This window comes from Bos indicus, chromosome 19, assembly GCF_029378745.1.
Source record: "Bos indicus isolate NIAB-ARS_2022 breed Sahiwal x Tharparkar chromosome 19, NIAB-ARS_B.indTharparkar_mat_pri_1.0, whole genome shotgun sequence".
NCBI classification, from domain to species: domain Eukaryota; kingdom Metazoa; phylum Chordata; class Mammalia; order Artiodactyla; family Bovidae; genus Bos; species Bos indicus.
Window position 1 is genome coordinate 30,174,376 of NC_091778.1, and position 24,829 is coordinate 30,199,204.

The 24,829-nt window shown below is 45.1% G+C and overlaps 1 protein-coding gene across 4 annotated transcripts in view; it reads left to right on the top strand.

Moving 5' to 3' along the window:
• USP43 (ubiquitin specific peptidase 43) overlaps nt 1-24,829 on the top strand; it is a 52,132-nt gene that overhangs the window by 16,480 nt on the left and 10,823 nt on the right. For 2 of the 4 annotated variants that reach the window (XM_070773087.1, XM_019980421.2), the window contains 11 exons: nt 854-957; nt 6,079-6,171; nt 8,076-8,211; nt 9,969-10,104; nt 12,654-12,789; nt 13,209-13,320; nt 19,059-19,162; nt 20,289-20,366; nt 21,298-21,424; nt 21,516-21,867; nt 24,292-24,450. In XM_070773087.1, the coding sequence (XP_070629188.1) occupies nt 854-957; nt 6,079-6,171; nt 8,076-8,211; nt 9,969-10,104; nt 12,654-12,789; nt 13,209-13,320; nt 19,059-19,162; nt 20,289-20,366; nt 21,298-21,424; nt 21,516-21,867; nt 24,292-24,450 (1,537 nt within the window). The remainder of the gene's footprint in view (nt 1-853; nt 958-6,078; nt 6,172-8,075; nt 8,212-9,968; nt 10,105-12,653; nt 12,790-13,208; nt 13,321-19,058; nt 19,163-20,288; nt 20,367-21,297; nt 21,425-21,515; nt 21,868-24,291; nt 24,451-24,829) is intronic. The other 2 variants (XM_070773088.1, XM_070773089.1) reach the window with 1 other exon arrangement.

Below are 24,829 nucleotides of genomic sequence, written 5' to 3' on the forward strand. Positions count from 1 at the left end.
CGGTTTATTTATTTGGCTGCACCAGATCTTGCAGCATGTGGAATCTTTTAGTTGTGGTATATGGGGTCTAGTTCCCTGACCAGGGATCGAACCCAGGTGTCCTGCATCGGGAGCTCAGAGTCTTAGCCATTGGACCACCAGGGAAGTCCCTGATTTTGGATGTCTGGTCTTGAAATCTACAAGAGGACACATTTCTATTGTTTCAAGCCACTACTTTATTACATTTATTATAGCTGCAATGGGACACTCATACGTAAGGGAATTCAGAGAAGAATATAGTAGGACAGAGTACGGTGGGAGGAGGCTGACACATTCATTATTCTGAGATGCAAACCTGTTTTGTCTGAGAAAGACGATGTTCACGTGAAGACTGGCTCGCTGGAAAATATGTTCAGGAATGGTTTAGGAGGCGGGAGATGGTCAGATTTGGTGTGGGTGTGTTTGAAGTGATGACAGCCCATCCAAGTGAAATGTACAGGAAACATTTAGACACAGGGTTCCTAGAAGCATGGGGGTAAAGAATGGGTTTGTTAATCCAGAGGTAATGGTTGGAGCTGGGGTAGTATGTGTGAGTGTTCACCAAGGGTCATGCTCTTTCAACACACACACACACACACAACACACATTACCTCTGTCTCTTTCCTTTCTCTGTCACTCTCTCAGGGAATTGGGGAGGTCCAGGGATTGAAGGAGCAGTAGATTATGGTAAGCAACATGGAAAGCCTGGTTCTGCAGGTCTAGTCCCAGAAAGGGATGCTGTGGACCCAGGAGGCGGTGGAGTCTCGTTGGTCTGGATGCAGTGAAGTGATGGGAGGCATGGCTAATTTTGTTTCCTCCCCTCATTTCTTTGCAGCTTCAACCTGAAGCCAGGAAGACCTCTGAGAACCTTCTGTCGCCATCGGCTCCGCTTTCTATGGGCCAAAGCTTTGTGCAAAGCCACTTCCAAGCACAATACAGGTAAGAATAGGGTATGTTTAAAATGTGTTGCCTAAGGCTTCAGCAAACTTGTATGCTGGTAACCAGCCTCACATTGCCAGGTTTACCCTGAGATTGTAAAACAACAGAAACCATAAGCTCCCTTGTCTCCCCCATTATTAATCACAGTTAAGCACTTACTCCTGTTGTTTCCAACTTTCAGTATTTCTTTCCTTTCTTGCTGGCTCCTGGGCCTCCCATCCTGCTTGAAGGAGGAGTATTGGTGAAGATGGTTCTATAAAACATGAATGTGAAGGCCTAGGATCTCCCCAGGCCATTGCTGAGAAGTGGGTGAGATCTTTCTGATTTGTTCTTTATTACCAGAGAGCTGAGTTTAACACATTATTTGGAGTTCTAGATTTCCCAGCATAATGAAGGATATAAAAAATATAAACTTACATAGACTCTGCCAGGCCCCCTTCTAGGTACTGAGACTTGAGCTGTGAACACACCCCAGCCACTGTTCTTATTAACTAACATTCTATTGGGGGTTTGTTGTTGTTCAGATGCTAAGTCATGTCCAACTCTTTGCGACCCACATGGACTGTAGCACCCCGGGTTCCTCTGTCCTCCATTCTCTCCTGGAGTTTGCTCAAATTCATGTCCATTGAGTCAGTGATGCTACCTAACCATCTTGTCCTCTGTCATCCCCTTCTCCTGCCCTCAGTCTTTCCCAGCATCAAGGTCTTTTCTAAAGAGTCAGCTCTTTGCAACAGGTGGCCAAAATATTGGAGCTTCAGCTTCAGTATCAGTCCTTCCAGTGAATATTCAGGGTTGATTTCCTTTAGGATTGACTGGTTTGATCTCCTTGCAGTCCAAGGGACTCTCAAGAGTCTTCTCTAGCATCACAGTTTGAAAGCATGTATTGGGGGAGGTGTTAGATAGTACACATATGTGCCTGCCAAGTCACTTCAGTTGGGTCCAACTCCGTGTGATCCTTGGACTGTAGCTGGCCAGGCTTCTCTGTCCATGGGATTCTTCAGGCAAGAATACTGAAGTGGGTTGCCATGCCCTTCTCCAGGGGATCTTCCCAACCCAGGGATCAAACCCACATCTCTTACGTGTCCTGCATTGGCAGGCGGGTTCTTTACCACTAGCGCCACCTGGGAAGGGACTTAATACACACATAATATGCAACAATCTGTGATAACAATGAGTGAAATGATAACTTGGGAGGTTGGGGAGGCAGCCGACCTTAGATAAGATGATCAGGTGAGGCTTATTTTCAGGGGGGACATTCGAACTGCGAGCTGAGTGACAAGAAGCTGGCCATTCAGATACTTGGGGACAGGATATTCCAGGCAGAAAAAGCAGCAAAGGGTCTGGGGTGGAGATGATGCAAGTTCAGGGAACAGAGAACTGCCAAGTAGTGAAGGGTGGGGAGAGGCGAGGCTGGAGAGTTGGACGGGCAATCTGGTAGCATGGGTTGTATGTAGCCTAAGGGCCATAGGAGACCACTTCAAAGTTTAAGGCAGCATGTGGTCTAATTATCCATTTAAGAAATTGGCTAGTTGGGACTTCCCTGGCTGTCCAGTGGTTAAGAATCTGAGCTTCCACTGTACTTGGCATGAGTTCGATCCCTGATAGGGGATTTGATCTTACCTGCCGTGGCCTGCGGCCAAAAAAACAAAGAAAGAAAGAAATGAGTTGTTTTGGTGATGAAGGGAGGCAGCACTGGGAATGATGGAGACAGGTAGTGATGGAGATGGAGGGAGCAGGGTGGGTAGATGGGGAACAGTTGGGGATGTAGAGTCACCAGGACTTGTCAGTGGGTTTAAGAGTAAGAGGGGGAGGGACCAAGGGAACTGTGAACATCTAGGGCGACTCCTGGGTTTTTACATAGTTGTATAACTGGCAGGTGCTTTGAAGGAAAAATTGGGGGAGTGTTGAAGTGCATGTTATGAGTGTGAAAGAGGAAAAAAATCTCTTGTTTCCCTCTACATTACTTTCTTTTTTTTTTTCTTTTCTTTTTGGCCACGCCCCCGCAGCATGTGGGATCTTAGCCTAGCTGAGTGCTAGTGTGGAGCTAGCACGTGGAGCTGAAAGTCCTCGTCCTGTGCTGGGTTCCTCTGACAACCAGCCCCATCCTATGGTTTTAGCATAAATTCAGGTGTGGTTGTACGGGGTTTTTTATGAATAGCAAAAAATGCTCATTTTGCCTTTATTTCTGCTCTCATCACTTAGGAAATTCCAAGGGTTTTAGGAGCTCTGTGCCAGGAATATACATGCTTTTCAACATAAATATATATTTCTTATTATAAATCACAGTGTCACAAGGTAAAAGGTGAGTCAGGGACAGATTCCTGAAGAAGTGACATTTAGGCTGATACTAAGGACTGTAAGCACCCTTTGGGTTGATTGCTGTAGAAGGGTGAGTAAGAAGCGAGATATTCATGCTAAAAAAAAAGAGATTGGTGACAGCTAAAAATAGCTGCTTTCTGCCTTCTGGTCCAGAGTAAAGGAAAAAAATATCATTAGGGACATCCATCTAGGTTAGGGCTTTTGAGGTCTGAGCAGTGGTTTTCTGCAGCCATAGTGGGTGCCAGTTCCAGGCTGGAATCCCAGGGTGTGGTCCTTGCTGATCTGGACCCTCTTCAGTCTCCTTTCCTGGGGAGGATGCCCTCTGGTATCAGTCTTCTTTGTGAAACCAAAAGCCGGAAGTGCTATTCTGGGTTAGTGCAGAGGCCCCCTGCTCACTGAGATTCTCCCTATATCTCCCCTTGCTGTCCCTTTTTTAGGGAGCTGAGGTTTTGCCTGTGGCTGGAGGAGGGAAGGGAGAATAGTATTAGGGTGCTGAAGGTTGTAGGCTAGAGCAGGGGTCCCCCAACCTCCGGGATCTAATCCCTGATGATCTGAGATGGAGCTGATGTAATAAGAATAGAAATAAAGTGTACAGTGAGTGTAGTGCTCTTGAGTCATTCCCAAACCATCCCTCCCCCTTGGAAAAATTGTCTTCCACAAAATTGGTCCCTGGTGCCAAAAAGGTCCAGGACCACTGGACTGGAGGGCAAATAATTGGTTATTCTATACAATTATTATCATGGCTTGAAAACATCTGCAAGTTTAATAGTCAAGGATTGTTGCTATGTTGGAGTTTTGGCTAGAGGAGGCAGTGTGTGTGTGTGTGTGTGTGTTCCTCTCTCCATGGCATTCATAGCTTTTGTTCACAGAAATCCTAATCTGGTTCCCATTACAGGTGGCATTCCCTTTTAGGCAGAGTATGTTTTAGAAGCGTTTTTCAGATCGCAGATTTGGAGAGGTGACATCTTGCTTGTGCATTGTCTTAATTACCATTGCCAGTGTGAACATCCGTCTCACCAGCCAGCGAGCAGGTGAAGCTGGCTGGGTGGGAGGTGTCAGATGGATATTCAGTGGCAGCGAGAGGCCAGGGTGTGAAACGAGCAGTGTCGTTTCGGGGCATTTGTAACCCATGGAGAGCAGACAGCAGTTCTGAGTTCCAGCGGCAGATGAGAGGCTAGTTTTGGAACAGAAGCAACTGGACAGAGAGGATGAATAGCTTGGGGAAAATGGGCGAGTGAAGAGTGAAGGACGTTGGGGTGATTTTCTGTCCTTTCTCCTGTGAGTGCCTGGGAGACAGTAGGATAGGACTGTGATGAACTGGAGGGGATGGCAAGGACGAAAGGACCCCTCCAGGCCACATCTGAGGTGTAGCTGGAGCCTCGTAACTGCTGGAGTTTTCTGTGAAAGTGATGCTACCCTCTCCCCCTGATCTGTTGGTTATACTCATCATCCTCTTCTCATCCTTTGAGGAACAGGTGCCTCTCACGTCCTCTCTCTGGTTTTTTATGAAAACAATATGCTTTCTTTATTCTTTAAATACAAAATTAGGTCATTCTATGTTTTTGCCAAACTATGCATCTCTTGCTCCGGGCCAGAGATTCACGGCTCCATCTAAAGGTCGTGTCCCTGGATCGGTTGACTAGGGTGCATCTGCAAGAAAAACTCGGCCTTGCTTAGTTTTAGTAGATTTTTTAAAAATGAGTAAGTCAAAGAAAAACATTCCGTCTCATTGGTCTGCTTAAATGTGAAACGGGTTTGGAAAGTTCCCAATGACAAAGTACATCTTTCAGGTCTGTGTTATGGCACAGTATGTGATGGGTGAGGTTGGGAGGAGGGAGGGAGAGAAACAGGGTGGCAGAGGAGTCCCCACAAACATCAGGTCCCCCTGCTGGCTGGCGCTCTATGCCTGGTGCATCCTTTTTACTACAGCATTGCCATGGTTTTCCCAAAGGAAAATTCACCAAAGGCAGAGAGTGATTGAACATTAAATACTCCAGTCTGTTCTCTGGTCTATCTTTTCTTTTTTTAAGATTTATTTATTTGTTTGGCTGTGCTGGGTCTTAGTTGCAGCACGTGGCATATAGTTCCCTGACCAGAGATTGAACATAGGCCCACCCTCCTGCACTGGGAGCAGAGTCTTAGCCTTTGTACCACCAGGGAAATCCCCATACATATGATTAAACTTTTTCCTTTTTAAGAAATTGAGTTGAGAGCCACATAACATAAAATTAAGCATTTTAAAGTTGTAGTTCAGCAGCATGTACACCCACTATGTTGTGCAACCACCTATTTTTTTTCTAGTTCGTAACCATTTTCATCACCCCCAAAAGAAGACCTGGTACTCATGAAGCAGCCACTCCCCAGGTTTTCCTCCTCTCATCACCTGGCAACCACCAATCTGCATTCTCTTCCTGTGGCTTTACTCACTCTGGTATTTCATATACATGGAATCATAAATTATGTAGCCTTTGGTGTCTGGCTTCTTTTACTCACATGATGTTATCAAGGTTCATTTATATAGCAAGTGTGAGGACCTCAGGACTGAATAATAATCCATTGTGTGTCTATAACACATTCTGTTTACCCATTTATCCATTGATGGACACATGAGTTGTATCCACCCTTTGGCTATTGTGAATAACATTGTCTGAACCTTTGTGCACAAAGATCTGAATACCTGTCTTCAATTCTTTGTGGTATGGCCCTAGCAGAGGAATTGCAATGGTGGCTCTAACTCTTTGAGGAACTGCCCAACTGTTCAAGTGGCGATTCGACTTTAATGTGTATCCTCCACCCTCACAGATCTTCCTTGACCTGTCCCCACTGCCTGAAACAGAGCAACACCTTCGACCCTTTCCTGTGCGTGTCCCTGCCCATCCCTCTGCGCCAGACGAGGTACGTGAGCATCATGCTGGTGAACTTGATGTCCATCTTTTGGAATCTCTGGACCCTGCAGCTACAAAGTTCTCTTTTGCTTCTCAGCCAAGCCTTGCTTCTTGGGGACATCCAATGACCTAATGGGATGATTAACGTGAAAGGTTACTGAGTTCCTTCTTTGGCTGAAGATGGGATTATAAACATGCTTTTGTTTATCAGCCCCATTGCCCGGCTTCCATCTTTGGCCCATTTAGAAGCTGGCATGGGCCAGCTGGTACCACTCAAACAGACAGAGGTGAACCAGAGAAAACTTGTCATCCTCTGCTTTCCCCAGCTTTATTTCTAAATCCTTTTTCCTCTTGGGGAAAGTGTAGGAAAAGGTTTATTTAAGGGGCAAAGGAAATGGAAAGGGGTTGTTGGGAGATACGAGAAAAAAAGAAAAGAGGAGGCAGGATTAGGTAGGAGACATGATGAAGTTTGGCTCTGCAAAAAGAGGAAGCACGTAGCACAGGCATCCCAGAAGCCTAGGTCTTGGCAGGGACTGTTAAGGCCACTGCCAACCACATGGAAGCTTAGTGAATTCCTATATGGGGCCTTTCTTCCCTGGGTTCCCCCGCTTTGCAAAATCTTTTCTCTTGCCTTCTGCCTGTTGATATCCTCCATCTTTAGGATGCGGTGAAGACTGATGGCTTTATATATCCTTTCCTGGCAACTGAATCTCGCTTCCTGCTTTGAACTCCTGTTCTGCTGATTGTCAGTGCCATAAATATATTAATAACTGACTTATCCTATCATCATATGATGGCTACTGATAGATATCAGCTGTGATTCCTGGCCAGAAGCAGCATAGCACAATGGTTAGGACCACTGACTCTGGGGCCAGACTGCCTGGGTTCAAGTCTCAGCTCTGCTAATTATTCACATGGATTAGATTGTTACTGTAGTAGAGAGCAGGAGACACAGGAGTTGGAGGGGTAAGCCCTGGTGTGCTGCTGGGTGTAGTAGACAGTGGAACTAGAGAGAGTCCAGAGAAGTTGGGGAGCAAAAGGGCTGTACTCCATCACAAGGGAGAAAGAACTTCAGGAGGAAAAGGGGAGCCTTGTCAGTAGTGTTGAGTTGTCCTGGAGGGAGAGACTTGACTGCTCTACTTTTCAGACTTCAAAGTTTCTTTTTGCTTTAGATTATCTACTTAGCAAATAGAATCTTGAGACCATAGGTCGGAACAGATGGTCCCTGACTTAACGATGGTTCGACGTACAATATTTTGATTGTACAATGGTATGAAAGTGATGCGCATTCAGTAGGAACCGTACTTTGCAATTTGAATTTTGATCTTTTCCCAGCCAGGCAATGTGAGGTATGGTCCTCTCTGGGCAGGGCAGCACCACAGCTCCCAGTCCAGCTGGGTGATCATAAGGGTAAACAACCATATACTTAAAACCGCTCTGTTTTTCACCTTCAGCACAGCATTCAGTAAATTACAGGGGCAATTCAAAGCTTTATTATCACGGAGGCTCTATGTTAGATGATTTTGCCCAACTGTGGGCAAATGTAAGTGTTCTGAGAATGTTTAAGGTGGGGAGGGCTAAGCTATGGTATTTGATAGGTTAGGGGTATTAAATGCATTTTTGACTTAAGATACTTTAAGTTACAATGACGTAATCCCACTGTAAGTTGAGGAAGACCTGTGCTGTGATTCTTGATCAAATATCTTTTACTTTTAAGTCGCTGGAAAAGTACATGCTACTGAGAGCCTTGGGGAATTGGCTCTCTGCTGCCACCTGGTGACAACGTACTTAAAAGGCAATGACCCGACCAGGAAGCAAAGATTTGCCCAAGTGCTAAACCTGGTCTAGTGTCAGTGATGTTGGTGACAGCCCATGTCCGTCCTTTAAGGATGTGGCCTCCTTCCTATTTTCCAGATTCTTGAGTGTCACCTTGGTCTTCCCCTCCAAGAGCCAGCGGTTCCTGCGCATTGGCCTTGCCGTGCCAATCCTGAGCACAGTGGCAGCCCTGAGGAAGATGGTTGCAGAGGAAGGCGGCGTCTCTCCAGAGGAGGTGTGATGGGGGACCTGGGCATAGGATGAGGGATGCTAACTGCACCAGCCCTCTGGGCTATTTAGGCTAATTTTTGGCTCTCAGTGACTCCAGTGTGATTCATGAGATACTGTTTGATTAATAGTCCCTGGTGTCTGTGATGACTGGGCCTAGACCGCTCCCTGCTTTTTCACAGAATAACCCGGAGGGGAAATCACCTTTGTCTTCCAAAAAGGTGATGATGATGGCGATCATCATCCTTTCAACAATAGCTGACTCTCAGTAGTGCTGATTAAGTGCTGAGCACCACTCTGTGAACTTTATGGCTAATTTACTCCCCACCATCATCCTGTGAGGCAGATATTACAGTTATGCTCATTGTACCAGTGAGCACTGGGCAAGTGTGACACAAGGTCAGTGCCTGGGCCAGGATTTGAATGCAGGCGGTGATTTCAGAACCTGAGCCACTATTCTGTGTTTTCACTCCTGAGCATATAAATCAGGAGACTGAAGAGGAACTTGGGATGAGTACATGAGAGAGGCGATTTGGGGACAGTGGGATGGGTGTGCTCCACTTTTTTTTTTTTTAAGTGTCTTGGTAAAGAGTTTGGATTCACTGTGACTTTGGTGGACAGACCCATAATAGGGTCCCTCATGAAAGGACAGGATAGAAGGGATGGTGGTGAAAAGCAACAAGGGAAGGGCTCAAAATGGGGTTCTAATTGTGATTCAGTCCCTTTCTAGTTTTCGGACCTTAGACTAAGTAATCAGTCCCCTATTTCTTTCTTTAGTTTTTTTTTTTTTTGCCACATTGTGCAGCATGTGGGATCTTAGTTCCTGACCAGGGCTCATACCCATGCCTCCTGTATTGGGAGCACAGAGCCTTAACCACTGGACCTCCAGGGAAGTTCTGATCCTCTGTTTCTTTAACTGTAAAATGGAAATTTTATACTTCCATTGGTGTAAAATTGGTGACTTGGTGACCTCATGAGATTTTTTTTTTTCTAATTAAGGAATATTTTTAACCTTTTCATTACAGAAGGGAAGGGATATAAGAAAGTGTCCATCTTAAAGTTATAACTTGTTGACTTTTTACATGTACATCTGTGTAACCACCATGATAACAGAACCTTTCTATCACCCCAGTGGGCTCCTTCCTGCTTCTACCCAATCAGTTCTTCTGACTTTTCTCACTATTTTAATAAAGATCTCCATTGGAGGAAAAAATGTATGTCTGTGTGCTCAGTTGTTGATTCTTTCCACCCTTCAGGGGACAGAGTTGGATCTGGGGGCAGCCAGGACCCTCACAGCAGTAGTCACCCATCTGCTCCACTACAAAACCAGCCTTTTCTGCTCACCTCAGTGTTCCATAAAAATATTTTCCATGTATGGTACAATGTGAGAAAAGTTGTCAGTACTATTTAGAAGTTTTTTAAGTGGAGATCGGTTAGTGGGAAACACTCTCAATTTTTGTTTATCTGAAGTAGGCTTCATTTTAGGCGCATTCTGTCAGGATAGTTTAGCTGGGTATAAAACTTTAGCTTTTCAATTTTCTTCTCCCCACTCTTCCTTTGGCACTTTGATATTCTGTTGTTGCAGTTGAGATCCAAGTCTGTGTTAGTCTGACTGTAGCACCTAGTGTTTTATTACTAAAAATAAGTAACCACTTGGAAGGAAAATGTAAAAGAGAGGTTTCAGGCAATTGGTTCATTTTTAGACTGCTTCTTTGTTAAGTTCCCTTTGAGAAACAAAAGGGAAAATGATCCTTTTCATTCCAGGTGATCTTGGTTGAACTGTATCCCAGTGGACTCCAGCGGTCTTTCTTTGATGAAGAGGACCTGAATACTATTGCAGAAGGAGATAATGTCTATGCCTTCCAAGCTCCCCCATCACCTGGGCAGGAGATGCTCTCAGGTACAGTAGTGTTTGCAAAATTTTATTTGCATATTATGAATTATAGGTTTGAGAGAATACCTATTGGGTGCTAAGGCATAAGACATTCAGTTTTAGTACTTGGAAATATCAGGCTTATTTTCTCTGATATTTGTTTTACAGATGATTCATTATTAAAAATCAATCAACTAATACAGGAATTCTCAAAACCTTAGTATCAGAATCATCTGGAGAGCTTGTTTAAGCAGATTTCTGAATCCTACCCACAGGGCTTTTGACTCAGAAGGCCAGGGGTGGGGCCTGAGAAATTACTTGTCTGGTAAGCTCTGGTGATAATGATCCTGGAGCCACATTTTGAGAACCACTATTCAGAATGGGACTTCCCTTGTGGCTCAGATGGTAAAGCACCTGCCTACAATGTAGGAGACCTGGGTTTAATCCGTGGGTGGGGAAGATCCTCTGAAGAAGGAAATGGTACCCCACTCCAGTACTCTTGCCTGGAAAATCCCATGGGTGGAGGAGCCTGGTAGGCTACAATTCATAGGGTGGCAAAGAGTCGGACACAACTGAGCAACTCACTTTCATTCAGAATGGGTGCTGGAGTAATCTTTGTCTTCAGGAGTCTTATGGTTCAAGGTCAGTGCTTGAAGTAAAACTGTTATAGCAACCTAGATGTGCATCAACAGATGAATGGATAAAGAAGTTGTGGTACACATACACAATGGAATATTACTCAGCCATAAAAAGGAACACATTTGAGTCAGTTCTAATGAGGTGGATGAACCTAAAACCTATTATACAGAGTGAAGTAAGTCAGAAAGAGAAAGATGAATACCATATTCTAATGCATACATACAGAATCTAGAAAAATGGTACAGAAGAATTTATTTACAGGGCAACAGTGAAGAAACAGACATAGAGAATAGACTTATGGGCATGGGGAGAGGGGAGGAGAGGGTAAGATGTATGGACAGGGTAATATGAAAACGTACATTACCATATGTAAAATGGATAGCCAACGGGAATTTGCTGTATGGCTCAGGAAGCTGAAACAGGGGCTCTGTATCAACCTAGAGGGGTGGGATAGGGAAGGAGATGGGAGGGAGTTCCAGAAGGGAGGAGATATATTTATATATGGCTGATTCATGTTGAGCTGAGGTTTGACAGAAAATAACAAAATTCTGTAAAGCAATTATCCTTCAATAAAAATAAATTAATAAAAAAAACCCTTATAAACTGGAGTAGTAGATGGTCAAATAGGTTATTAAAAGACATTTTGTTAATAGTCTCACTTCCCTATGTTTACTTTTCCTAAACTTTGGATAGGCAAAGGTGGTCAGTTTCTGACAGCCTTTCATTGTAGGTCAGTATACATTTTGGTCCAATTAACCAGTCAAGAAGACTCATATTAGAGCACCTTGTGCCAGTCTTACCATGTACCACAGATAAATTCTCTGCCCAGGCTGTATCCTTAGCCAGCCTAGGTGGCAGACTGGCTGTGGGAACCAAGTATCTGCAGTCACTTTGAGTCACTGGAGAGACTCTGGGTGTGGAATCTGGAATAAAACATTGACAGGCCCTGATTATGTGATAACTCAGTGAAACAAGCCCTCGTTTCAAATTTAATCACAGGTCACCCGTCTGTGCCTTAAAAGTAAAATTTCAGAGCTGATTGGAAATTGAGGATGGTCCAATTCTTCTACTTTCTCAATGACAAAGATTTTTGCATTCCCTCTGTTCTTCTTATGTTGGCTTTCTAAGAGAGCAGAAACTCTACAGCTCTCTGATCAAAGCATACAAGCAACCAAAATCATTTTGGTATATTTTTCAGATTGGCTTTGAAAAGTGTTGATTAAAATCTCTGTATTTTATTTATTAAAATATATTTATTTATTTATTTTTTACTTTACAATATTGTATTGGTTTTGCCATACATCAACATGCATCCGCCACGGGTGTACACGTGTTTCCCATCCTGAACCTCCCTCCCAACTCCCTCCCCATACCATCCCTCTGGGTCATCCCAGTGCACCAGCCCCAAGCTTCCTGTATCCTGCATCGAACCTGGACTGGCGATTCGTTTCTTATATGATATTATACATGTTTTAATGCCATTCTCCCAAATCATCCCCCGCCTCCCTCTCCCACAGAGTCCAAAAGACTGTTCTATACATCTGTGTCTCTTTTGCTGTCTCGCATACAGGGTTGTCATTACCATCGTTCTAAATCCCATATATATGCGTTAGTATACTGTATTGGTGTTTTTCTTTCTGGCTTACTTCACTCTGTATAATAGGCTCCAGTTTCATCTATCTCATTAGAACTGAAAAATCTCTGTATTTTAAAATCGGCTGAACACAGCAGCAAGTTCACTACCGTGTAGATCCTCTTCTTGCACCAAGTGTCCAGCGGCACATGTGCCATGAACCTTAATATTGCTTTCCCTGTAGCCCTCCAGTGTCTCCCATGGGTGGTTAATAGATGCTCAAAGAGAAGAGGGGCTAGAAGCCAGTGTTCTGACCCAGCGCAGTAGCTCCTTTAAGAACACAAATGTAATTCTTGATCTTCAGCTCGTCCATCTGGTCTACTGGTCTCCCCGTGCTTGGCAGCCCGTGAGGGTCAGCGATTATCGCTGCCCGTCCACATCGAGACCTCGGTGCTAATCCTCTTCTGTAATCTGGTGGGCTCCGGGCAGCAGGCCAGCAGGTATGTTTAACTTTGTCTTTCTTTCACTTGATTTCTGGGGTGTGTCAACATGTACTTGGAATTTGGGCTGGAATAATTCTAATTTGAAAAAGATTAAATATCCATTCTTAATGTTGATCCACAAGGAGTAGGGTGTGAGGTGCTTTCTGATCAAGAGGATCAAAAGTGATAGCCCTCAGCAGATGGCTAACACCATCTGTAACAATTAAGTATCAGAGGTTTTTCTATTGGTTTTAGGAACAATGATAACTGCTCTCATCTCTATTTTTTTTTTAAGTTTTTTTTTTTTTTAATTGGCTCTGGTGCATGGTATGTGGGATCCCATTGAGTGAAGCCAATGAGTAGAGTCAACACTGTTGACTCTTGGGTATTGTTGGTTTTTGTTTTGCTGAAATAACCTCATATACTTGGATTTCCAGGTTTGGGCCTCCTTTCTTGGTAAGGGAAGACAGAGCCATCTCATGGATCCAGCTCCAGCAGTGCATTCTTAGCAAAGTCCGATACCTCATGAAGAGCGAAGTCCCCATACAGGTCAGTGTGTGTGTGTGTGTGTGCGTGTGTGTGTGTGTTGTGTGTGTGTAGGGTAGGAATTTAGGGGTAGCTCAGGAGAAACAAGAATTTAGCATCAATGACAGCATTCACATTGTCATATCAAATAACTTTTTTATGCAAGAAAAATCACCATTTTATGACCTGTGCCGTTCCTCTCTTTGTCACATTACCAAAGACCTTTCACAGATGGAGCTTTCGCTTGTTAAATCTTTCGAAACAGCACTGGGGCCTTCCCTGGTGATTCAGTGTCTGAGAGTCCATTCTCCCAATGCAGGGGGCAACAGGTTCTATCCCTGGTCAGGGAACCAGATCCTACATGCCACGACTAATTGTTCCCATGCTGGAGCTGAAGATCTAGCATGCCTCAACCAGGAGAAAAGATCCCAGAGTTGAGACCCAGTGCAGCCAAACAAATAAATATTTTTTTAAAAAACTGGAAGAAAGAGTGGAATTTACATCATTCGTTTGTGGCTTCCCATAGTTCTTCCTGGAGAGAAACTTACTGTAAAAAACTGTAATGTAGACATTTGAACCAAAAGTTTCAATGGACTTGCATCCTGTTGCTCTCCACCTAAAACTACCATAACATTGTTAATCGGCTATACTCCAATATAAAAAAAGAAATGAAAAAACAGTTTTAAGGGACTTGAAGTATTACTCCTGTGGAAAACTAAAATTGATGTTTATGTCCAAATATGAGAATGTAGATATTCAAATAATTTTGTCCAATTTTTGAAAAACACATGAAAAACTCCAAGAAGGAACACCTTTATGCCTTGCTCGTTTATTGATTCTCAGACTGGTTCAGTTCAGTTCAGTCGCTCAGTCATGTCCGACTCTTTGCGACCCCATGGACTGCAGCACACCAGGCTTCCCTGTCCATCACCAACTCCCAGAGCTTACTCAAACTCATGTCCAAAGAATCAGTGATGCCATCCAACCATCTCATCCTCTGACATCCCCTTCTCCTCCTGCCATCAATCTTTCTCAACATCAGGGTCTTTTCCAATGAGTCACTTCTTCACATCAGGTGCCCAAAGTATTGGAGTTTCAGCTTCAGCAGCAGTCCTTCCAATGAATATTTAGGACTGATTTCCTTTAGGATTGACTGGTTGGATCTCCTTGCAGTCCAAGGGACTCTCAAGAGTCTTCTCCAGCACCACAGTTCAAAAACATCAATTCTTCAGCGCTCAGATTTCTTTATAGTCCAACTCTCACATCCATAGACTACTGAAAAGACCATAGCTTTGACTAGATGGACCTTTGTTGGCAAAGTAATGTCTCTGCTTTTTAATATGCTGTCTAGGTTGGTCATAGCTTTTCTTCCAAGGAGCAAACGTCTTTTAATTTCATGGCTACAGTCACCATCTGCAGTGATTTTGGAGCCCCAAAAATAAAGTCTGTTACTGTTTCCACTGTTTCCCTATCTATTTGCTATGAAGTAATCAGACCAATGGCACCCCACTCCAGTACTCTTGCCTGGAAAATCCCATGGACAGAGGAGCCTGGTAGGCTGCAGACCATGGGGTCGTGAAGAGTCGGACATGACGGAACGACTTCACTTTCACTTTTCCCTTTCACCCATTGGAGAAGGAAATGGCAACCCACTCCAATGTTCTTGCCTGGAGAATCCCAGGGACGGGGGAGCCTGGTGGGCCGCCGTCTATGGGGTCGCACAGAGTCAGACACGACTGAAGCGACTTAGCAGCAGTAGCAGCGGCAGCAATCGGACCAGATGCCATGATCTTCTTTTTCTGAATGTTGAGTTTTAAGCCAACTTTTTCACTCTCCTCTCACTTTCATCAAGAAGCTCTTCAGTTCTTTGCTTTCTGCCATAAGGGTGGTGTCATCTGCATATCTGAGGTTATTGATATTTCTCCTGGCAATCTTGATTCCAGCTTGTGCTTCATCCAGCCCATCATTTTGGATGATGTACTCTGCATATAAATTAAATAAGCAGGGTGACAGTATACAGTCTTGACGTACTCCTTTTCTGATTTGGAACCAGTCTGTTTTTCCATGTCCAATTCTAACTGTTGCTTCTTGACCTGCATACAGATTTCTCAGGAGGCAGGTCAGGTGGTCTGGTATTCCCATCTCTTTCAGAATTTTCCACAGTTTTTGGTGATCCACAGAGTTAAAGGCTTTGGCATAGTCTATAAAGCAGAAGTAGGTGTTTTTCTGGAACTCTCTTGTTTTTTCAATGATCCAACAGATGTTCGCAATTGGATCTCTAGTTCCTCTGCCTTTTCTAAACCCAGCTTGAACATCTGAAAGTTCACAGTTCATGTACTGTTGAAGCCTGGCTTAGAGAATTTGAGCATTACTTTGCTAGTGTGTGAGATGAGTACAATTATGTGGTAATTTGAATATTCTTTGGCATTGCCTTTCTTCAGGATTGGAATGAAAACTGACCTTTTCCAGTCCTGTGGCCACTGCTGAGTTTTCCAAATTTGCTGGCATATCGAGTGCAGCACTTTCACAGCATCATCTTTTAGGATTTGAAATAGCTCATCTGGAATTCCATCACCTCCACTAGCTTTGTTTGTAGTGGTGCTTCCTAAGGCCCACTTGACTTCACATTCCAGGATGTCTGGCTCTAGACGAGTGATCGTACCATCGTGGTTATCTGGATCATGAAGATCTTTTTTTTATATATAGTTCTTCTGTGTATTCTTCATACCTCTTCTTAATACTGCTTCTGTTAGGTGCATACCATTTCTGTCCTTTATTGTGCCCATCTTTGCATGAAATGTTCCCTTGGTATCTCTAATTTTCTTGAAGAGATCTCTAGTCTTTTCCATTCTATTGTTTCCCTCTGTTTCTTTGCATTGATCACTGAGGAAGGTTTTCTTATCTCTCCTTGCTATTCTTTGGAACTCTGCATTCAAATGGGTATATCTATCCTTTTCTCCTTTGCCTTTCACTTATCTTCTTTTCTCAGCTATTTGCAAGGCCTCCTCAGACAACCATTTTGCCTTTTTGTATTTCTTTTTCTTGGGGATGGTCTTGATCCCTGCCTCTTGTACAGTGTCACGAACCTCCATCCATAGTTCTTCAGGCATTCTGCCTATCAGATCTAATCTATTTGTCACTTCCACTGTATAATTGTAAGGAATTTGATTTAGGTCATACCTGAATGGTCTAGTGGTTTTCCCTACTTTCTTTGATTTAAGTCTGAATTTGGCAATAAGGAGATCATGATCTGAACCACAGTCAGCTCCAGGTCTTGTTTTTGCTGACTGTATAGAGCTTCTCCATCTTTGGCTGCAAAGAATATAATCAATCTGATTTCTGTATTGGCCATCTGGTGATGTCCATGTGTAGAGTCTGGTAGTTTCCAAATAAAAGCAACAAATTTTAAAACCATTTCTTATTTTTTGGCCATGCCATGGGGTATGTGGGATCTTCGTTCCCCAACCAGGGATAGAACTCCCACCCCTTGTATTGGAAACACGAACTCTTAACCACTGGACCATAAGGGAATTCCCTAAAACCATTCCTTTTAGCCCCGATAGCATCAGAAGTTGTTCTGATGGCTGCTTGGCATAGAAGACTTTAACATTTTTAGGGACAGGTCAGTAGCCCCCGAGTTTCATTTACCCCCAATTATTCTCTAAGTACAATCTTCCCATTTGGAGGATGTCCCAAACATTTCAAAGGGATTTCTTCATAATTATTCATAATTTATGTGCTTTCCTGCCCAGGGAAAACCATACATTTGACTCAGGATTTACCCCAAATATCATTTTGTTAATGACCTTTTCTACCTTTGTACCAAATCTTTATCTCCAAAGCATTTTTGCTCCATGAACTGCCCGGCAGATCTGCCCAAATTAGAAACTCGAATTTCTCCCTAAGTAGGTCAGAATACCTAGTAATAGCTTTGGCCTTCCCCAAACCCTGTGCTCCTTGCTGTTGAAAGTGGACAGAACCACTTTCATGCAAACACTGAAATCAGCTGTTCTTAGTCTCCCCGTGGTCTCCCATGTACTTTTGCCTCTGCACCTCTACAGCCATTTCAGTTTTAGAACCAAGCAGTCAGTGGGGCCTGCAAAATTATGATACAGGCAACCCCTGACTTGATTTTTTTAAAACATTGTGGAAAAACGCATGTAACATTAATTTTAACCATTCACAAGTGTGCATTAATTGTATTCCTCATGATACATAGCCATCACCACTATACCCCCTAAATTTTTCCTCATACCCACAAAAACTATACCTATTAAATAACAGCTCTCTGCTCTCCCAGCACCTAGCCTGTTGGGAACCTCCATTCTACTTTCTGTCTTTAAGGATTTGACCACTCTGGGTATCTCATATAAATAGAACCATACAATATTTGCCCTTCTGCGTCTGGTTTATTTCACTAAGCAAAATGTTTTCAGGGTCCATTCATGTTGCAGCATGCATTGAATTTACTTGTTTGTTAAGGCTGAGTAATATTCCATTGTGTGTGTCTTTGAGACTCTATGGACTGTATAGTCCATGGAATTCTCCAGCCCAGAATACTGGAGTACGTAGCCATTCCCTTACTCCAGGGGATCTTTCCAAGGCAGGGATCAAACCCAGGTCTCCCGCATTGCAGGCAGACTCTTTACCAGCTGAGCCACTAGGGAAGCCCAAGAATACTAGAGTAGGTAGCCTATCCCTTCTCCAGGGGATCTTTCCAACCCAGGAATCAAACTGAAATCTCCTGCATTGCAGGTGGATTCTTTACCGGCTGAGCTGTCAGGGAATCCCTTGTGTGTTTATAATACCACATTTGGTTTATCCATTCATATGTTGATGGATTCTTGGGTTACTTCTACCAGTTGACTATTGCAAATAACGCTGTTTAAGGTTCACTTGGCTTCCCTCGTGGCTCAGACGGTAAAGAATCTGCCTGCATTGTGGGAGACCTGGGTTCGATCCCTGGGTTGGGAAGATCCCCTGGAGAAGGGAAAGGCTACATACTCCAGTATTCTGGCCTGGAGAATTCCATGGGGTTCAATGGAGAATTCCATGGGGTTGCAAAGAATCAGGTACGACTGAGCGACTTTCACTTTCAAGGTTTACTTCAGTTCAGAAAAGTTAGAATATGAAAAAAATACATGTCTTAGAATAAAAACATATGTGACATTTCTTTTATGTGGCTTATTTCGATGTGTACAAATACTTAGCATTTGATAAGTAAAATGTACACTAGCTTGCTTTTAGATAATTGCCTCACTTTGGTAATCTGGTGACGATTATAATCATCTTGATAAATTAAATTGCCTATTAACTTTGTGACCCCCTGGGCAGTAGCCTGCACCAGGCTCCTCCGTCCATGGGATTTTCTAGACAAGAGTACTGGAGTGGGTTGCCATTTCCTTCTCCATTAATAATTGATGGACAGAATTCGTTTAATTTCCCATTTATTGTGCCAACATTTGCTTTAATTAACCATGTGTTATTTTATTTTTTAAAATGTTATTTTAAATCACTGTGTTCGCTGTTTCAGAAAATTTAATGTTACATGGTATTAGATTACTATGTTAAAAGGTATAGGGTGTATCTTCTAAAAAAATCTAAAGCCTTTATATCTCCAGGTTTAGAAAAAAATTATTAAGGACATATTCAAAAAATCCCTATAATCAGAAAGTTGCATTTTTTGAGTAACTTCTTTGCACATAACCATCTGATTCACACCAACATGCACGTTGACCTGCTTCCTGTTCTTGGCTTGGCAGAACCTGGGGTCACTGTTCTCCATCCGGGTCGTGGGACTCTCCCTGGCCTGTAGCTACTTGTCCCCACAGGACAGTCGGCCCCTCTGTCACTGGGCAGTTGACAGGTAAGGGGATGTTCCAGACATGGTAAGAGAATGAATACGTTCTTGTCTGACTAGACTCCTTCAAGGCTGTGTATCAGTAAAACTGATGACAATCTTAGTTGCCCTTGGTCTTCAGCACTAGCGACTGGGTTAGGTCCTTGTATACATTCTGTGCTTCCAGTCCTTATGTCTAAGCAGGACTGATGGCCACTTCAGAGATGGAGGGGACCCTGGGGTTCCCAAAGATGAGGACTTATTCACACTCACATGGCTAGTTAAGGATTGTATACCTTCCATGAACTCAAACACTGGGTTTTTGTTTTGTTTTGTTTTTTTTGATAGTTTCAATTTGGTTTTATTTGTTATTTTTATTTTTTGGCCATGCTATATAGCATGCAGGATCTTAGTTCCCTGACTAGGGATGTAACCCCATGCCCTCTGCATTGGAAGCTCAGAGTCTTAACCATGGACCCCCAGGGATGTCCCTCAAAACCTGTTTTTGAATCATCTTGGTGACAGCTGGAGGCTTATGTGACATCTCCACTTTTTTCTTTTAAGGGGCATTCAAAACTTTCTTTTAAGGGGCAGACCCTCCCATCGCTTGTCTATATGTGTCTTGATTTCACGTCTTCTACTTTCTTCTGCATTAAGGCCAACCAGTCTCTTCTGAAATGGGCTGAGTGCAAGCAGCTGGAAAGACCGATGGGCCAATGAGATTTTCTGGGTCTGGGGGGCTCTGGAAGGGGAAGACCTTTTAGGTCGTGGAGGTGGGCTCAAAGGTGCTCCTTTCACTTCACAGTGGAGGGAAACCCGGCAGCTCATTTTGGGCATCATCAGAATTGGGTGTGTGTATAGGATGTTCAAACAGAACAGACCTATTGTCATTGAGCAGGTGGCTGGGGCTGCAGTGGGAGCGCTGAGCCACCAGACCCTCAGAGCTCACAGCTCCCAGGACAGGGAGGACAGAGGCTTCAGGGTAGATGAAGGACCAAGCCTTCCGCAGACAGTGCCTCCTCAGGCCCCCGACCTTGGTTTCCATGCAGCCCTGGACGTTTCTGTTGGGAACATTGGTCCTGGGGGTGGGGAGGGTGGGGAGAGTGGGAAGCCCGTCTCCATGTCTTGGATGGGCCCCCTATTCTCTCATCAGGGCTCTGCATCTCAGGAGGCCAGGAGGCCCTCCGCACATCAAACTGGCCGTGGAGTGGGACGTTGACACCAAGGAGCGGTGAGTCCAGCAGAGCCCAGCTCCAGCAGAGGAGACAAAGCCTGTTTGTGCATAAGGGACCTTCCTGTGCCAGCTCCCCTGATGCCACTGTGGGGTGTATGAAGCTTCCCAGATGCCCTGTGACCTATTCCTCCAAGAAGCCCCACTGGCAATTGTCTGTCTATAAACAACAGCAGTAGGAATAGTATAATGATGTCAGTGGGTGATGGCCGTGGTGGTCACAGTCACAGTTGTAAATGGTGAGGTGACACTTATTCACTTCCCCTGGCCAGGCCCTGCCCTGAGCACTTTCCATCCGTGCAGGATATTTCATATATCCCATTCTGTAAGGTAGGGCCAACTTGAATCCACCTTGTCAGATGAGGAAACCAAGGCACAGAGAGGCTAAACGGTCGCTCAGTGTCACACAGCCCGTGCCTAGCAGAGGTGGACTTTGAACTCAGGCCGTCAGGCTCAAGTGCACACTCTGAGTCACCCAGTGTGGCTGCTTCTCTAACCCCGAGGGCATCTTCCAACATTGGGAAAAGGCACTGTTCAGCCTGCTGCTGCTGCTGCTGCTGAGTCGCTTCAGTCGTGTCTGACTCTGTGCAACCCCATAGACGGCAGCCCACCAGGCTCCGCCGTCCCTGGGATTCTCCAGGCAAGAACACTGGAGTGGGCCTGGTGAGGGTTTATTAATCTCAACTAGGTGCCAGGCCATGAATCACATGAGACAAAGATACCTAAGCCCAGGGCTTGGTCCTTCTCAGGGCTGCTGGGGGAGACTGAGAATTCCAGTAAGAGAGAGTGGGCGCTCCGGGAGCCCAAGGAAGGGGGCCTTTGACTCCACAGCAGATGCTTTGCACCCCATTAGCTGGGAGTAGAGACCCTCGGTTGGGGGTGTTGCGGGGAAGTGAGACACCCACACGGCCTCTGTCTGCTCCCCCTGCAGCCTGTTTGGGAGCCCCCAGGAGGAGCAGGTGCAAGATGCAGACAGTGTGAGGCGGCAGCAGCAGGCTCACCAGCAACACAGCTGCACCCTGGACGAGTGTTTCCAGTTCTACACCAAGGAGGAGCAGGTCCCGCCCTGGGGGTCTGCGCCCCTGCTGGACGGGGGGTGCCAGGGCCCGTCGGTGGGTGGGCTCACGGTCCTGGCGGCTTCCCTTCCAGCTGGCCCAGGACGACGCATGGCGTTGCCCCCACTGCCAGGCCCTGCAGCAGGGCGTGGTGAAGCTGAGCCTCTGGACCCTGCCTGACATCCTTATCATCCACCTCAAGCGCTTCTGCCAGGTGGGCGAGAGGAGGAACAAGCTCTCCACGCTGGTGAAGTTCCCGCTCGCCGGGCTCAACATGGCTCCCCACGTGGCCCAGAGGAGCACCAGCCCCAAGGCCATGCCGGGCGCCTGGCCTCCTTCCTGGAAGCAGCCAGCCTGCCTGCCCACCAGCTACCCGCCAGACTTCCTGTACGACCTCTACGCCGTCTGCAACCACCACGGCAGTTTGCAAGGTGGGCATTACACAGGTGAGCCTGCCTCGCGGCCCGTGGCTGCTGCTGCTATGCCCACATTCGTGGCTGTGGCCTGGGCCTCCAGATACCCTTGGAAGGGACACTCATGGGATGCCAAGCTCACTCGGGCACTGAACACCAGCTGACCCCTCACCCGCTCCATGCCCGGAACCTGCCAGAGGGTAGGGGGTGCTGGTCCAAGCATGGGGCAGGCTTAGGAGGGTGGTTGGGATAGAAAGTTAGTTACAGCCTGAGTTTTCACCATATCAGGTGAAACCCAAAGAGTGACATTTGTCCTCATCTGTGATTCAGCCCAAAGACTCCCACTTATCAGATTTGGTATTTATTTCTATGGGGTACATTCAGTTGTTACTGCCTTCTAGGAACTTGAAGTGAATGAAGGATGGGAGGACAGAAACAAAGAGCTTGGCAGCTCACTCAGTTCATAATTGCATACCTTGGTCTGTTCTACACTAATATAAATTAGGTCATTTCTGGAAAAAAATTCTTGGAAATATTTTTTTTTTTTTGAAAAGTGGGCTATTGCTAGTGTACTCATGAACCTGCAATTTGGAAAATATTGGACCGTATAAACAACCAGGACCATCACTCATCTGTTCATTGAGCAAATATTTATGAAGTCCCCATTCTATGCCAAACCCTGGGCTAGGTGCTGGAACCTAAGTGATGAACAAGATGAATAGGAGTCCTGCCCTCATGGGACTAATTTCAGACACAGAAATAAAAAGGTGCTTGTCCCTTTAACACTTTCACTACTTGGCGTCATGGAAAGGTGATTGGTTGCTGTGTCTGAGATACAGATAAGGCCTGCCTGAGCGTGTTACCTTTAGGAAAGAAGATGTGGAACTAGCTGTGTGAATAATGGTAGGAAAGCATTACGGGCAGCACTGCTAGCGTGTGCAAAGGTCCAGAGGCAGCGTTTGTGTGTTTAAGAATTGATGAAATCCCGCTGTGACTGAAGGGGGAAGTAAGTCAAGATGGGGCTGGATCCCAAGATGCTGGAGGCCATGGAAAAGAGACTGCATTTTTCCAAACCGTGGTGGGAAGCCATTAAAAGGTTCTCGGCCGAGGAATAAAGACATAATCGAGTTCACAAAGTGAGGTCTTAGCTTGAGCAGAGAATTGGGTGGAGCAAGAATATAAGCTGGAATTGCAGTTAGGAGGGTGTTTCTGGGCCTCAAGTGGGAGACGGTGTTGGCTGGGACTTGGGTAATGATAGGGTATTCAAGACACATTTGAGAAAGAGAATTGGTCAGACTGGCTTTTGCACTCAGCATGGGATGGAAGAGAGGCAGGAGCAAAGATGAACTTCCCGTGCCTGGTTTGAGCCAGTGCAAGTCAGTCAACTGTGCTTCCACAGCAGGGGACGTGGGTTCAATCCCTGGTCAGGGAACTAAGATCCCACATGCCATGAGTTTCAGCCAAAAAAAAAAAAAAAGCCAGCCGAGTGTGGCTCGTGGGCAGATCCAGTCTGGTACCTGTGTTCGCTCGGTTCATGAGTTAAAAATGGCTTTTACATTTTAAAAGGGGGTAAAAAGGCAAAACAAAAACCAAATAACAGCAGGAAGAATATATGACAGAGACCGTAGGTGGCCAAAGGTGACCTGCAGAGCCAAAAATTGGCCAAATGAGCTATTTGGCCCATTACAGAAAAAAAGCTGGCTTTTACTCCTGAGTTAGTATGTTATGGTACCATTTACTGAGACGTGGAGGGAAAGGAGAGGAATATCTCTTGTATTTGTTTGGAAGGTGGTGAGAGTCTTATCTATGATCATTTTCTTAGATGTTTGGCTACAGTTCTTAGGTAGGAAAGAAGCGTCTTATAATCCCAAGTGCATGTTTTCCTTGCATACTGAATCAGAGATGTGCATTTTGAAGCTTCTCAAAAGAACCAGGATGACCGTTAGCATTGTTACCTGAAAAAAGTGAAAGTATCAGTTGCTCAGTCATGTCTGACTCTTCAGCGACCCTATTGACTGTAGCCCACCAGGCTCCTCTGTCCGTGGGATTTCCCAGGCAAGAATACTGAAATGAGTAGCCATTCCCTTCTTCAGGGGATCTTCCCGACCCAGGATCAAACTTGGGTGTCATGCATTGTAGGAAGATTCTTTACCATCTGAGCCACCAGGGAAGCCCCCCATAAAGAACTCAGGACACGCTTTTATTAGAAATTTTGCCTGAACAATCTCTACAACATAAGGATTCAGCTTGTGTGGTAACAACTCACTTTATCAGTGAGCATCTGGATGTATACCTGGTTGATCCTTTCTGATTCCACCAAATTCCTTTCTGGCTAAAAATGAACCGATGTTTCTCATTCTATGACAAATTATCTGTTTTTCAGCCATGCCAGTGGGAAATCTCTTCCTGCTTTGGGGGGCTCCAATTAACGGGGACTTGGGGTTTGGACCTTCGCAGCCTACTGCCGGAACTCTCTGGACGGCCAGTGGTACAGTTACGATGACAGCATGGTGGAGCCGCTTCTAGAAGACGAGGTCAATACACGAGGGGCTTACATCTTGTTTTATCAGAAGAGGAACAGCATCCCTCCATGGTCAGCCAGCAGCTCCATGAGAGGTAGGTACTGCCATTCCTCCCGGGAGAGGGGGGTATTGAACAAAGGCAAGATGCTCAGTCACATCAAGGACCAGGATAGGTCTGGCAAGGGTCTGAAGGAGGAAGCTTTGTCTGCTTCCCTGGTAGCTCAGCTGGTAAATAATCTGCCTGCAATGTGAGAGACCTGTGTTCGATCCCTGGGTTGGGAAGATCCACTGGAGAAGGGAACAGCTACCCACTTTGGTATTCTGGCTTGGAGAATTCCACAGACTGTATGGGGCGTCCATGACTCAGTCATGACTGAGCGACTTTTACTTTCACTTTCCAGAGCATGTACAGCCCTACAGAACTGTGTCCCATTTGTAACGATGTGGGCGGGACACACTGAGATCCAAGAACG